This window comes from Medicago sativa, chromosome 1 (genome assembly GCF_051527215.1).
Source record: "Medicago sativa cultivar Bolivia chromosome 1, Bolivia_mono, whole genome shotgun sequence".
NCBI classification, from domain to species: domain Eukaryota; kingdom Viridiplantae; phylum Streptophyta; class Magnoliopsida; order Fabales; family Fabaceae; genus Medicago; species Medicago sativa.
The window spans coordinates 3,171,354-3,184,533 of NC_140749.1; the positions used below are offsets into that span (position 1 = coordinate 3,171,354).

Here is a 13,180-nt window from a genome sequence, read left to right on the forward strand (position 1 = left end):
TTTTCATCAATGATTTGATTTGAATGAAATGAAGTGAGCATATTTCATATTGGGAGAAGTAACATATGTAGGAAATAAAGTTTTCGTGAGAAGTGAGATATCATAATTTTTTCTTTCTTAACCCAAATGGTCTAGAACCTATACCATTTCGGGGTAAGAAAGAAAAGAAAATATAATAACCGCACCCCTTTAATGGTAATATATTTTATTTGACTAAATCTGTCATTTATGACCATGGTTACAACTTTTAAAAGACCATAGTCATTGTTAAAGGAAAGCATAAATTCTGAAATGCAACATATTCAGCATATCCTGTAATATTTCAGAGACTGTCAATGTTTACAAATATAAAGGGAAACAATGAAAAGGAAAAGAATACAACATATGGTTACCATGTACAACATTAGATACAAGAATATCATTACCAGACATTCATGGCACCCTCTCCTTTAACTACACAATCCTCCCACAAGCTCAATTTCGTTAAATCATGAAGGGGTTCGCAACCTGGTGCTGTCCAAATATCATTACCGTGTAGCCTCATATCATGAATCTTCACTGGTCCTGTATGCCGCAAAAGCTCAATGACCGGTTTTTCCTTTTGATGAAAAGAATCTGCTAAAACCTCGGCCATGTTTTTCCGGTGTAGGAGTGGAAGAAGCTGATGAAGAGGCTGACTTTGTAGGCTTGTGATTTGGATGGTGTACAGGAGATATGGCTTGAAAGTTTGAGTCATTATCTGATGGACTATATAAAGTGTTTGTAAAATGCAAAGGGGACTCTGCACCCTGCCTTTGCATAAAACCAAAACTAGCTCCGTCCATCTCCACCTGATCCTGCAAATTTGGGCTCCGAGGTTGATGCTCTGTGAAGCCTTCAACCTTCAAAAGCTTCTCACTGTACATAGATCCCATTGGTTCTGTTTGAGGATGCATAGCTTTTAGCTGCTTGCCAAGAAGATATATGGTTTCCTGACACTCGGCTAACTTTTCAGCAGCAGAAGCCAAGTCTCTCTCCTATGATCAAGAAAATAATTCATTCTTAGATTTCTATTTAAATGGAATTAAATCCAGCCTGGCTTTCTATTTGAATGGAATCGGTGGTTTACCTTTTTAGTCTGAATTTCATTATCAGCAGCTGAACTCTCATTCCTAATAGACAAAGTAACAAAAGGAGGAATTAGAAATAGAATTGGCATAGTCAGTTTTGCGAAAATATTTGAAAAACATCTGCATACTTGCATAGTAAGTTAATGTTAGCAGGCAATTAAAATGCACGCAATGATACTACAAATCCTACGTTTTCTTACTCAAACCAACATAAATTCCACTGTTGTGAACAGGCCTGCGAGTAGGAATGGATTATGCAGAATAAACTAATTTCAGTACTTACACATGATATGATATTGGATAGATGTCTAACCTTTGCAATTGTTCTTCTAGCTCCTTGCACTTTGCCAAAGCTGCTTCATGAGATCTCTTTTCATCTTTAAGTTCATTCTCAAGAGTTTCTGTCTTCATTCGTAGATGGTTGAGCTCAGTTTCAAACTCCTGTGCACGTGTTTCAAGTGATCTGTATGACTCTGCCATGCATTTGAGTTGAGTCTCGGACAAGCTGTTTGACCTTTGAGCAGAAGCCAATTGTGATTTAACTTCAGCTAGAAGTTGCTCGGTCTCTTGTAACTGAGATTTTGTAATTTCAAGATTTTCAGAATATTTTGACAGATCCACAATTGCCTTCTCTTTCTCTAATCTCAATTCCTCAAAGTCCTCCATGGAGAACTTTTGTGACGTGACATTTGATTCATAACTTGATGTCAAATTTCCATCATCAGGAACCTCAGGATTAGAGCAGGGATTGAGAATATGAGAATGACCATTTTGATATCTCTCTCCCGACGAATTTTCTTGAACTAACTTATTTTCAGGCAGGGCAATCTTATCTATGCAATCAGGACTGTTAGTTTCAGTTTCCATACCCTTATAACCAAGGATATTAAATCTGAATTCACTTGTTTTAGCCAAGAAATGAGACAGATCAAGAACAAACTGTAGCAAACTTGCTTCATGGCATTTGACTTTATTATAAGTAACAGAAAACTCCTCCATCTTTTGGCTTATACCATCTCCATCAGAAGATATATCATGAACTGTCATTGCTTCTCTGCCAAGGAACAACACGAAGTCGTGAATTTGAGAAATTGCAGCTTCTATATCAGAAGTTATCTGCATACACTCAGAAGGTTCTTGGGATGATGTAAGTTCTTTTTCTGAAACTGAACCAAAATCTTCAGGATCATCCTTTTTATCACATGGAGTATCAGAAGCTGGCACATCGACGGGAATTTCAGCTACAGAGTCTTGGATGGAAGTATCACGTACTTCTTCAAGAACATGTTTAATATCCTTCAGGATCTTACCTACATCAGCATCCTTAGCCATAGATTCAAACACTGACAGTATTCTTGATTGAAGATCTGCTGGTGAAAAGCTATCAATCCCACGGGGACTGGGGGCTGGTGATCCTGCAGCAGGAGACGCTTGGCTTTGCAATGGATTCAAATCACTCTTCTTTTCAGGCTCGGATATATCATCTTTGCTGGTACTGACTTCAGATACATCATCGGTCATGATTTCGTCTGTCTTATTGTTTGAAGTAAATGGCAAAGAGGTGTCTTCATTAGAATCATTTGATAATCCAGCAAATTTCTCCACCTCTAGGAAGTCATCCATCAGTTCTAACTTCTTAGTCGCCTCAGATTTGCCCAATTCGTCAGCATTCTTTTCTTTTGGGAGTTGGGATAGCTCAGAGATTATTGCTGTCGACCAAGACTCGGCACAACTTCTCGCATCATCATTACCATCTTCAGAAATGGAGATCATGCTTGCTGCATAGCCTGTATTTTGGCTGTATATGCTTTCATGGTTCATATGGATGGGAGATTTTGGAGATCCCTTCTGCTGATTACTTGTCTGGCCTTGTGCTTCCAAAATTTGAAGTTTGCTAAGTGTTTTGGCACACATACTTCTTGATGCCTGCAATTCGCTGTTACGTTTTGACAAAGCTTCTTTCAGCATCTTTGTTTCTTCTTCCATTGTCAATAAGCGCTCTGTAAGAAATTCATTATCTTTTTGGAATTTCTGTATATTCTCGAGGGAGAAATCAGGCACCGGAGAGAAATGAGGACTAGAAGGTTTAACAGGAGATTTCCGCAATCGAGTTTCGCCATAATCTCGGCCAAGACTTTCAACTTCCAGCTTCATTTGTGCAAGTGCAGCAGGACCAGGTAACTTTTTCCGTACTAGACCACGTAACCTTTGACACTCAGCCTCTAATTTAGCAATTTTTTTAACACCCTCCATATGCTGCTTGTTAGCAGCTTCTGCAGACCTCATACTCATGTTCTTTTCTTCATTGCGAATTTCAAGCTCTTTGGAAATAACATGCAGCTCATATTTAAGTGAATTGATTTCTCTTTCACATGATTCTACGGTGTTCTTTTGATGCTCAATTTCAGCCTCAGCATGAGCTTTTTCTTCACTTAGTTTTACTAGCATGTTAGAGCGCTCCTGCAAGGACCTAGACAGAGCCGCATTATCAGCAGCAGACCTGAGAAGTTCCTGTTCAAAGTTCCGTATCCTAGCCTCAAGATCACCCTTAATCTTGTCCAATTGCTTGGTTTTTGCAAGGGAAATATCCTGTATTTTCAGTTCATGTTCTTCTTTCAGGTTTCTTATCTGTCGCATACACTCTTTAAGAGCACCGTCTAACTGTGACGCCTGATCCTCAGCAGTCAGTTTCGAAAGAGTGACAGATTCTAGACTGTTCTTCAACGCCAAAGCTTCTGCTTCTGCCTTTTCCCAGCCTGGAGAATTTGAACAGAACTTTAACTCGGGAAACAAAAAAGGAAACACTATACATCAAGGAAATTTATTTTACATAAAAACAGCATACCTGAGACAGCCTCTTCAGCTACTTTAGCATGTTGTTTTACCAAAGCTTCCTTGGTATTTATCTCTGTGTTTGCTGCTGACAGTTTTTCATTTAATTCATTGATCTCATCCTCAAGTGTCTGAACCTTTTCTTCATATGTCTTCACTTGATCCTCCAAACCCGTCAGACGTGAATATGACTCTACAGAAATTTGGACATGGTTCGGCTTCTTATAAACATCCTGCTTGCATAAGCAAAAGCAACAACACAGAGAATCAGAAACAACGATAAACGAACTTAACCATATTGCCGAATAAAAAAAAAAAAGCAAGACAAATGGAGTATTAGTTAGGTAAAATTTTCGATCCAATTATGCAAGTTCAAATCCCACACACAAACACATATCTAAAAATGACCCGCATCTAGTATGCTTCATAATGTACTAATCATAAACCCGGGATTAAAAAAAAGGCCATAGCAGAAAAGTAAGAAACTTTCATATGAAATGTCAACAAAAATACCAGAAATTGTTCTTCAAAACTTGAAATGTTAACAAGGCCATGCATAAAAATTAAGCAGAACTTAGAAGCCAAATGAAAAATACTTGAATCTTCAAACCAGTCCTTTTCTTATATGAAATGCCAATAAACATATACCCTATGAAGCATTGACACAGACACCGGACATAACACTGATACGTTGAATTTAATCACGGACACTGACACATGCCGAACACTATTAGAAGTGTCGATTCTACAAAGCATATACCTGTTTGGGTTGATTAGATGCACCAGCAGAGTCCAATTCAGCAGCAACTTTCTCAAGAACAGTCTTATCAGATGATTTTTTCTTCCAAGGCCATCTTCTATCCATATCTCACTCAAATCACAATACAAAACACCTTCTACAACAACAAAAAAACACACAACCCTTTTATGTTTCCAAAATTCACACACATGCCATATTCATTACAAAAGAGAAACAATCAATAATCATTCTCCATATATATTTTATTTTTCAACAGAAATGATTACATGCACTAAGGTGAATAGTGTCGGCGGTGGTATGAAAAAAGTGAAGACTCACAATCACAATCACAGTGAAATGCAACAAACAGAGAAGGGTAGAATTTGGTTATTATAATCAAATGGGTCCCTTAAATTACTATAATTGTACCAATGCATTCAAAGTGTGAGACACAGTGATAATAAACATTAATCCAATGTGATCTTCAAGATCTAACTACTTCACTTTCCTCTCTTTATATCATCATCCAAAAACACAATAATAATAATAATAAGAATAATTAGTAATTAATTAAAATTATTAATAGAAGGAGGAGAAGAAGAGAGAGTAAAATGGACTTACAGAAGAAAAATGAATGAATAAATAAAATAAATAATAATAATAATAATAATAATAAATGGGAGAGGTGGTTTGGGTTTAAGGGATTGAAGAGAAAAGAAGAGAAGAAAGAATGTGATTGTGATATTAAGGAGGAGGTGGTAGTGGTAGTGGTAGTGGTGGCTAAGAAAGATTTTTGGGAATTAGAATTAGGTGCTTCTTTTAAAAGCAACACCTTACCTTCTACTACTATTATATAATACTATACTCCCTCCGTCCCGGAATATCTGACCCATTTTCTAAAAAAAAGTGTCCCAAAATAACTGAGCCATTTCAATTTTCAATACAACTTTCATCATTCCCAATACAATATAACACTAAATAATACTACTTTTATCATTCCCAATACAATATATTTCACTTTCCCCTTTATTTATACATTTTTCTTAATCTGTGTGAAATGAGCCAAGGGGTCAAATAAATTGGGACGGAGGGAGTAGTCTTTTCCCACTTTACTTACTTGGAATTTTATGTTCAATCAATCAATAAATAATATATTTTGTTTTTGACGTGTCAATAATAAAAACAAAATATACTACTATTAAATTGCTACTAAAGCATCAATGTATTATTCATGGCAAATGCATGCTTTTTACTATAGCATCGTTGATTTACTAGTAGTAGTAAGTAGGAGTAATTTGGACGTTCTTCTTTGTAAGGCTTAGGAGTAATTAGTGATTTAGTCAAATCAAAAAAGTTTTTAGTAATTTTAAGTAGTGTAGGCAACTTATACTATTTTTATAATAAAAAGTATACTCTTTGGATGAACTATTTTTATAATAAAAAATATCAGAGTTATTGGTTTACAAGTTATTGTCCAACTAATATAAATGATAAAATTGTTATGTCGGACAATGTGACTGAAGTTCGAACTTCGACTCTTTTATTTGCGTGTATAAGTTTCATATGACTATTGTCATTTAGATAAAAAAAAAAAAACTTATTTCCTATAAATTTAATCATATTTAAAGTATATCAAACATTACATATAAAAATATATTTCAGTTAAGATTTGAATTTTGATTCACGGTAATGTTGTGGTGTCCAGACACAAACTCTATTGATTTTGCGCTGAGTTATTTATCATATGTACTTAATTAACTTCATGGTCAAAATATAAATAAAAAAATTTGCTGATTAAGGAAACATGTAAATGAAAAATGAAAATGCATGGAAGGAATGGGATGAAAAAGTCCTTGCACCGTTGTTGGCTAAAGCTTGTGGCTGAATTTATGTATGAGCTGTACCCGATAATGGGAGAGGAAAAGGAAAGTCATAATTTTGCTTTCACTTTGCATAAATAATAGTTTCAAGTAAAATAGAAATTTTATGATTAAATTATGTTTTCTAATTGAGACAAGCTTGATTACAAAGACTTTTTATTGGACCACCGTCACTTACTGCCACTGGCATATTTTATTTTTCTTTTGTACTATAGTTCATATTTCATAGTCCATAACATAAAATACAGCTCATGAGTATTTGTAACCTAGCTTGCATAGACATGGACGACATATATGAGTTGGCGGCTTTCTAAATCAATAAGTATTACCACTACTTGACATTATATCAACGTCCTATAGTTACAAAATTAATTAAATTCATCAGGTTACTCTACTTATACATTTATGCCCTTTTTTGTAATACTTCCAAGCTTAAACTATAGTGTTACGTATTTCAGAACCAATAACTTTTTTAGGTTACTAATTGTCACTTGATGTGTATAAAGTAATAATATAATTGTATTGGTCTTGATAAAAGTGTATATATTTTCAGAAAGGGTGCACTATAAAAAAGTGTTCACCATGAGCTCATCTTTAGAAGTGAAAATGACCCTAATAAGGGTGTGTTTGGTTGGGGGATGAAAGTGAAGGGAAAGATAGAGAAAGGAAAGATTGTATGAGGAAAGTAAGAGAGTAGAAAGTGAGAGGATTGTTTTAGTTGTTTGGTATAAGAGAAAGTGAAGTAGAATGTTGAAGGAAAGAAAGATCCATATTTAGTAATTGACTAAAATACCCTTGAGCAAATATTACATATATACACACATATACACACACATACACATGTCTATATTGTTTCAATGGAAAAAAATATGCAGCTAACTGTAAATGTTAAAGCAATTGTAAGATGAAAAAAAAAGGCCGTAAATTGAAAAAAATAAAAAGAAATGACAAGTGAATAGTAAAAAATATAAACAATAATAGGTGGGGTATTTTTGACTTTTCCATCACATATTGGTGTTTCCTCAATCTTTCCGTGCATTCGAGTGTGGAAAGATTTTTTAAGGTGGGCCCCACTTAAATCTTTCTTTCCTTAACCTTTCTATGGTGTTCCACACAAGGGAAGATGCTTCTTTCCCTCAACTTTCTCTCCTCCCCACTATCTTTCTTTAGAAACAAACATACCCTAAGGGTGTGTTTGGATCACCAAAGAAAGTGAAAGGAAAGATTGTAAGAGGAAAGATTGTTAAAGGAAAGAAAGTATGAGGAAAGTGAATGGAAAGTGAGATGATTTATTAGGTTGTTTGATTATAGTGAAAGTGAATAGAAAGTGGAAGGAAAGAATAAACTATATTTTGTAAATGACATTTATACCCTTTTATAAAAATGATATATACACACATGTATTATACAATTTTAATTTAATATAACAAATTATTTTAAAGTTATAATTTTATTATTAGTTAAAAACTACATAACTGTACGATTTTTTATTTTGATAGAACACAACCATAAAAATTTACTTTCATTACTTATATTTTAATTTTAATGTAATATATTTTAATTTAATGTCACATTGAACAACATTTGCATTTAAGGGTTTTTATGTAATTTTGCTCAATATGATGCATTCACCATACTTTCCGTTCTCAACAGGGGTGAAACATTTTTAGTGTGGGACCCAACCATCATTACCTTTCCTCCCCCTATCCAAGGTGGTTCCAAACCAAGGAAAGAATGTTAATCCTACCTCAATCTTTCCTTCCTCAATCTTTCCTTCTACTTTCAATGGAACAAACAGGCCCTAAATGTCCATAAAAAACTACTGATAATATTAAACTATTTTAAGGGATAAATAGACAGGTATATTACATATAAGGGTGTACACCCTCCACTTAATGTATGTGAGTCTTGGTTTATACTTTTTTTTTAAAAAAAAAACTTTTAGTTAGTCTCAAGGCTTTTAGTTAGTCTCCAGCAAATTTCTAAATATCATATTTAATATAAACAGTCTTTCATTTGAAATTAGATTCTTATATTCTAAGAGATGTTTAAATCACTTAATTATTTAGTCTTTTTTTGGTCGGGGTTTGAACCTCATACCTTGCTTGCATATGTTATATATGCATTGTCTATACCGACAGAGCTAAGCTCACGATGACTAATTATTTAGTCTTTTGTTAAAACATATACCCCTCAAGATAAAAAAAATAATAATAATAATTTAGTATCAAATAAATAAAATAAGGAAAATGTTAACTAGTGCCTTTAGACACTAGTTAAGAAAACCAAATTAGAAAGTATATATTTGGAATTGTAAAAATTGAGTATTATTTAACTTTTTAAAAGTTAAAAAGTTGTTATTTTCAATAAAAGTTTTCTATATTTAACTTTCGACTAAATTGCATTTTTAGTCCCTTAACTATTTTGGTAGTATCGCTTTGGTTCCTTAATTAAAATTCGATTTATTTTTGTCCCTTAACTTCTCTCCGTTACACATTTTGGTCCTTTCCGTTAGTTTTAATTCAAAAATGTTAGGTTTTCTTCATCTTCTTCGCCTCTTTTTCATCTTCATATCATCTCCATCAACCTTCAACAACAAGAATCATAGAAAAATTTCAGAAGAAAATGAAGAAAACCTAACGTTTTTGAATTAAAACTAACGGAAAGGACCAAAATGTGTGACAGAGAGAAGTTAAGGGACCAAAATAAATCAAATTTTAATTAAGGGACCAAAGCGATACTACCTAAATAGTTAAGGGACCAAAAATGTAATTTAACCTTAACTTTCTTAACTAGTACCTCACGAACACCAGTTAACATTGCCCATAAAATAAAATAAATATACATTTGGTTCGGTTCTAGTATGATCAATTTGAATGACCTAAAATTGATACACAAACTAATAGAGATTGGGTTTTACTGATTTGATTCAGTGCTTACACTCAAACATTGAAAAAACCGAACAAATTAAATTGATTGATTTAAATTCTTCATATATATCCATAGGGTTACCTTACCACTTTGTTTCTTACATCCATTCCCTACAGCGTTGAAATACTCTCATTCATTACTGATATTTCTTTTAGGCTTAATTGCACTTTTGACGCCCTATCTTTCTAAAAGTTGCGATTTTAGCCCCCTAACTAATTTAAATACAAAACAGCCCTCTAAATTTTGCAACTGTAGCAGTTTTGGCCCCCCAAGGCCAAAAAAAAATTTAAAAATGACACGTGGCACCTCATTTAGGGTGCCACATCAGCGTTGACCGAGTCAAAATCGGCCTTGGGGGCCAAAACTATCAAAGATTCAATACTTAGGGGGCTGTATTGTATTTAAATTAGTTAGGGGGCCAAAATCGCAACTTTTAAAAAGATAGGGGGTCAAAAATGCAATTAAGCCTTTCTTTTATCTTTCACATTGTCGTCTATATATCTTTCACTTGAGTCAGTAGTAGTAGCTGGGGGACCAAACTAGTGGGATGGGAAACAGTATGAAGGACCAAGAGCATTCATTTTCAAATCTTGCAAGGTGACAGATATCATATATGTACATCTTTGTATCTCTTTTTGCTGTATTGTAGTACGTGTGTGTATTTAATAATCAAGCAAAAACATAAATGAATGCAATTTTAGGTCACATATTTTAAACTTTACTTTTTTTTTTTTGACAGTCAAACACTTCATTCATTCAAAGGCAAAAAAAATACAATCAATGAAGAGTTGGAGCATTCCCCACACCCATAAATTGAGATTAGAACTAACAATCAAGATAGTAGGATACATCCTAACGATACATCTATAAAGTTCAGAAAACAAAAGGGCAACAATACTCCAAAAACAATACCCTAACAACCAGACTAATTCCTTCCACCTATGGGCCAAGATCACCAAACTTTTGAGATCCATAGTCTTTGATGTCATCCAACTCCGGAAAAAAGATTGTGCTGTTGTTCGCGCATATTGACTATAATTGATCTCTGTGATAACCAATACAACCATAAGTTGAAAAGTCCTATGTGAGGCTGAGAGGATGATGAGTTTGCTGATTGTCGCCAGGAGTTCCTTACTCATAACAAAGTACCGATAAGACGAATCCTTCACTAGCATTTCAACAAACACATGGCATGCAAACTTGAAATAAACCAACAATAACAAAAACCAAACAAAACCGTAAATAAAATAACAGAGAATCAAAAACATGGAGCCAAACCACACTCTCAAACGGGAAGATAGTAGAGAAACCCAAATAAAATTTTTCCAGGGTGGCTTTCGAGGGGGCCGTCTCGGGATCAGATCACTAGTTAATTTGTGACTTGGGGGCGGTTTAGGAAGTGGTCGGACAGCTAGCGAAGAAATTGATACCCATTCTGTAGCTTGATATATGCTTGTTGGAGGGACTTTATGGGACGTGTTCCAGCAATGAGCAGAACAGTTCCAAAGAACAGCAAAACCTCCACTATGACCAACGCAATCAACAGAAAAATGATAATCAAAACCAATAGAGTACTTCAAATTTAGAATTTTATTATTATTGCAAAGTGTTTCAATAAGGACAATAATATCCGGTTTATAGACACGGACAAGGTCTTTTATACGGGGAACTGCCTTGACGTTGTCCAAGCCACGACAGTTCCATGCTATGACATTCATGACTCCCGGCAGCCCTGGGAACCAGGCGCTGCCGATAAAAAATGACTGGTGACAGGGGAAGACTTGTTTTGCACTACTTCCATTAGTGTTGGTTGGACAATATTTTTCACAGACGAGACTGAGAATTTGTGGACTGTGCGAGGTTCCCCTTGAGTGAGTCGACATTAGTCAATTCAGTTCTTGAACGTTTTGTGTTATTCTGGATTACTGTCTCAACTTCCTCCTCATTTAAAGTAGCATTATGGGGAGTTATGTGTGAATTAGTCACAATAGTTTTGCTTGATTGCCTAATTAAATGCGGATTTTTCAATAGTTCAGCTAGTGAGACAGTTTTGGGATGTGCTGAAGGGAATAATGTGTTACCATGACTGACTAATGTTTGATCTGAAGCAACTTCTACTATCCCATCCGATGAAGATGATGGTGGTGACCAGTCCTGACCTTCCTCTCTAAGCCAGCGCGACTCCTTATTAGAATTCTTCTGATTTTCAACGCGGATTTCCGAACCCCAGTGTCGAATTCCATCATCTGACTCAACTGCATAGAGTTTATCACAATAGTCTTCTATGTGACCAAGGATACCACAGTAGTAACAAAAGTTCCCTAACCTTTCATATTTGAACCTGACAGTCAATGTATCACCTCCTGGACGCTTGATTTTTTTCTGTCTTTTGAGGGGTTTGGTAACATTGAGAAGGACGCGAATACGCATATACTGTCGAAGGTGATTGGAACTGTTCTTGACATCGTACTCAAGGAATTCTCCAATGAAGTTTCCAAGGTCCTTACCCACCCTTTCAGTCATAAACGCGGTGGGAACGTCGTGGATCCGCACCCAAAACGGCACAGATAGCAGTGGCACGGTTTGTGGAGGGGTGTTATCTGGCAGTGCATCAAGGACCAAAAGATTGTTATCGAAATACCACGGACCTCTTTTTAGGACTGTTTGCATATCCCTGTAATGAAAGAATTTGAACGTGAATAAATTCTGTTCAATTTCCTTGATATTGACACCTCTTCCTGGATGCCAGAATTCAGCTATTTTTGTTGTCATCATATGGCCTCTGATAGGTTTGTCCGTGAGGAACCTTCCCACAAGGCTAGCACTTGTATCGACAGTTGGGTTGGGCACAGTTTCAATTGGAATCTCTAGTTCTTCTTCCTCATCACTCAAGGAAAGAGATGACATAGAAGCCGTGAAATTGGAAGCCATGTAATCAGATGAAAAAACTTCTCACAAGGAGAGAATAACAAGAATTACGTCTCACCAATGACGGGAGAGAATTAACAAGAAGAAATCAGCGTGAAAGAGGGTTGAAACGGCGACGGAACGAAGCGAACAGAAGCATAAGGAGTGAAAACTGATGAAGGGAGGCGATTCTGAATCCTAGCAGGGAGAAGCTTTCAATCGCATCGCAGAAGGGTTTTCAATCGCATAGCCTTTGTTTTTCAATCGCGACTTCGAATGGAATCGTAATCGTTGTTGGTTTCACTAATTACGATTTGCGATTGTCTATTTTAAACTTTACTTAATAATTTTAAAAATCATCATAATATATGTACGTATAAACTTTGATAATTTATTTTCAAATAATCAATATATTAAAAAAATACGCATTTTAAATGGAACAAGTTTTTCCTTCAAAAAAAAAATGGAACAAGTTTTTTCAGTAATTTAACAGATAGGGTTTATAAAAAAACTAAGTCTAAATCTTAATCCAATATTTAATTCAACTTTTAAAATATACTAAACCAAATGCGGCATGAGCCTTCAACATTGTTAGGTAAGACAACTAATCCACAAAACCAAATAGACAATTTAAAAATAAAACTAAAAATTAAAAAAAAGGTTTATACCTACGACAAGTTTAACGCTAAATCAAGAAATTAGACAAGTTTATTAAAACTATGATTACTCAGCTAACACGAATTTGTACCTTGTTATTTCTATAAAATAAAGCAAACAAAGTT

At 34.9% G+C, this 13,180-nt stretch overlaps 2 protein-coding genes across 4 annotated transcripts; both read right to left on the reverse strand.

Annotated features, from left to right (window-relative positions):
• Positions 1 to 284: 284 nt before the first annotated feature.
• On the reverse strand, positions 285 to 5,462 carry LOC146951770 (filament-like plant protein 4). Of its 3 annotated transcripts, none has more exons than XM_085754928.1 (6): positions 5,302 to 5,462; positions 4,702 to 4,837; positions 3,955 to 4,174; positions 1,423 to 3,865; positions 1,109 to 1,151; positions 285 to 1,016 (listed from the first exon to the last, which is right to left on the reverse strand). In XM_085754928.1, the coding sequence occupies exons 2-6, from the start codon at positions 4,804 to 4,806 to the stop codon at positions 582 to 584; spliced, it is 3,246 nt and encodes a 1,081-aa protein (XP_085611054.1). In that variant the 5' UTR covers positions 4,807 to 4,837; positions 5,302 to 5,462; the 3' UTR covers positions 285 to 581. The 3 variants fall into 3 exon arrangements, with proteins under 3 accessions (XP_085611054.1, XP_085611064.1, XP_085611072.1); XM_085754938.1 differs by having other exon boundaries at positions 4,968 to 5,462; XM_085754946.1 differs by lacking the exon at positions 5,302 to 5,462 and adding an exon at positions 5,020 to 5,166.
• A 5,853-nt stretch (positions 5,463 to 11,315) lies between these two features.
• On the reverse strand, positions 11,316 to 12,422 carry LOC146951771 (uncharacterized). Its single transcript, XM_085741443.1, has one exon. The coding sequence runs from the start codon at positions 12,420 to 12,422 to the stop codon at positions 11,316 to 11,318; it is 1,107 nt and encodes a 368-aa protein (XP_085597569.1).
• Between the last annotated feature and the right edge of the window lie 758 nt (positions 12,423 to 13,180).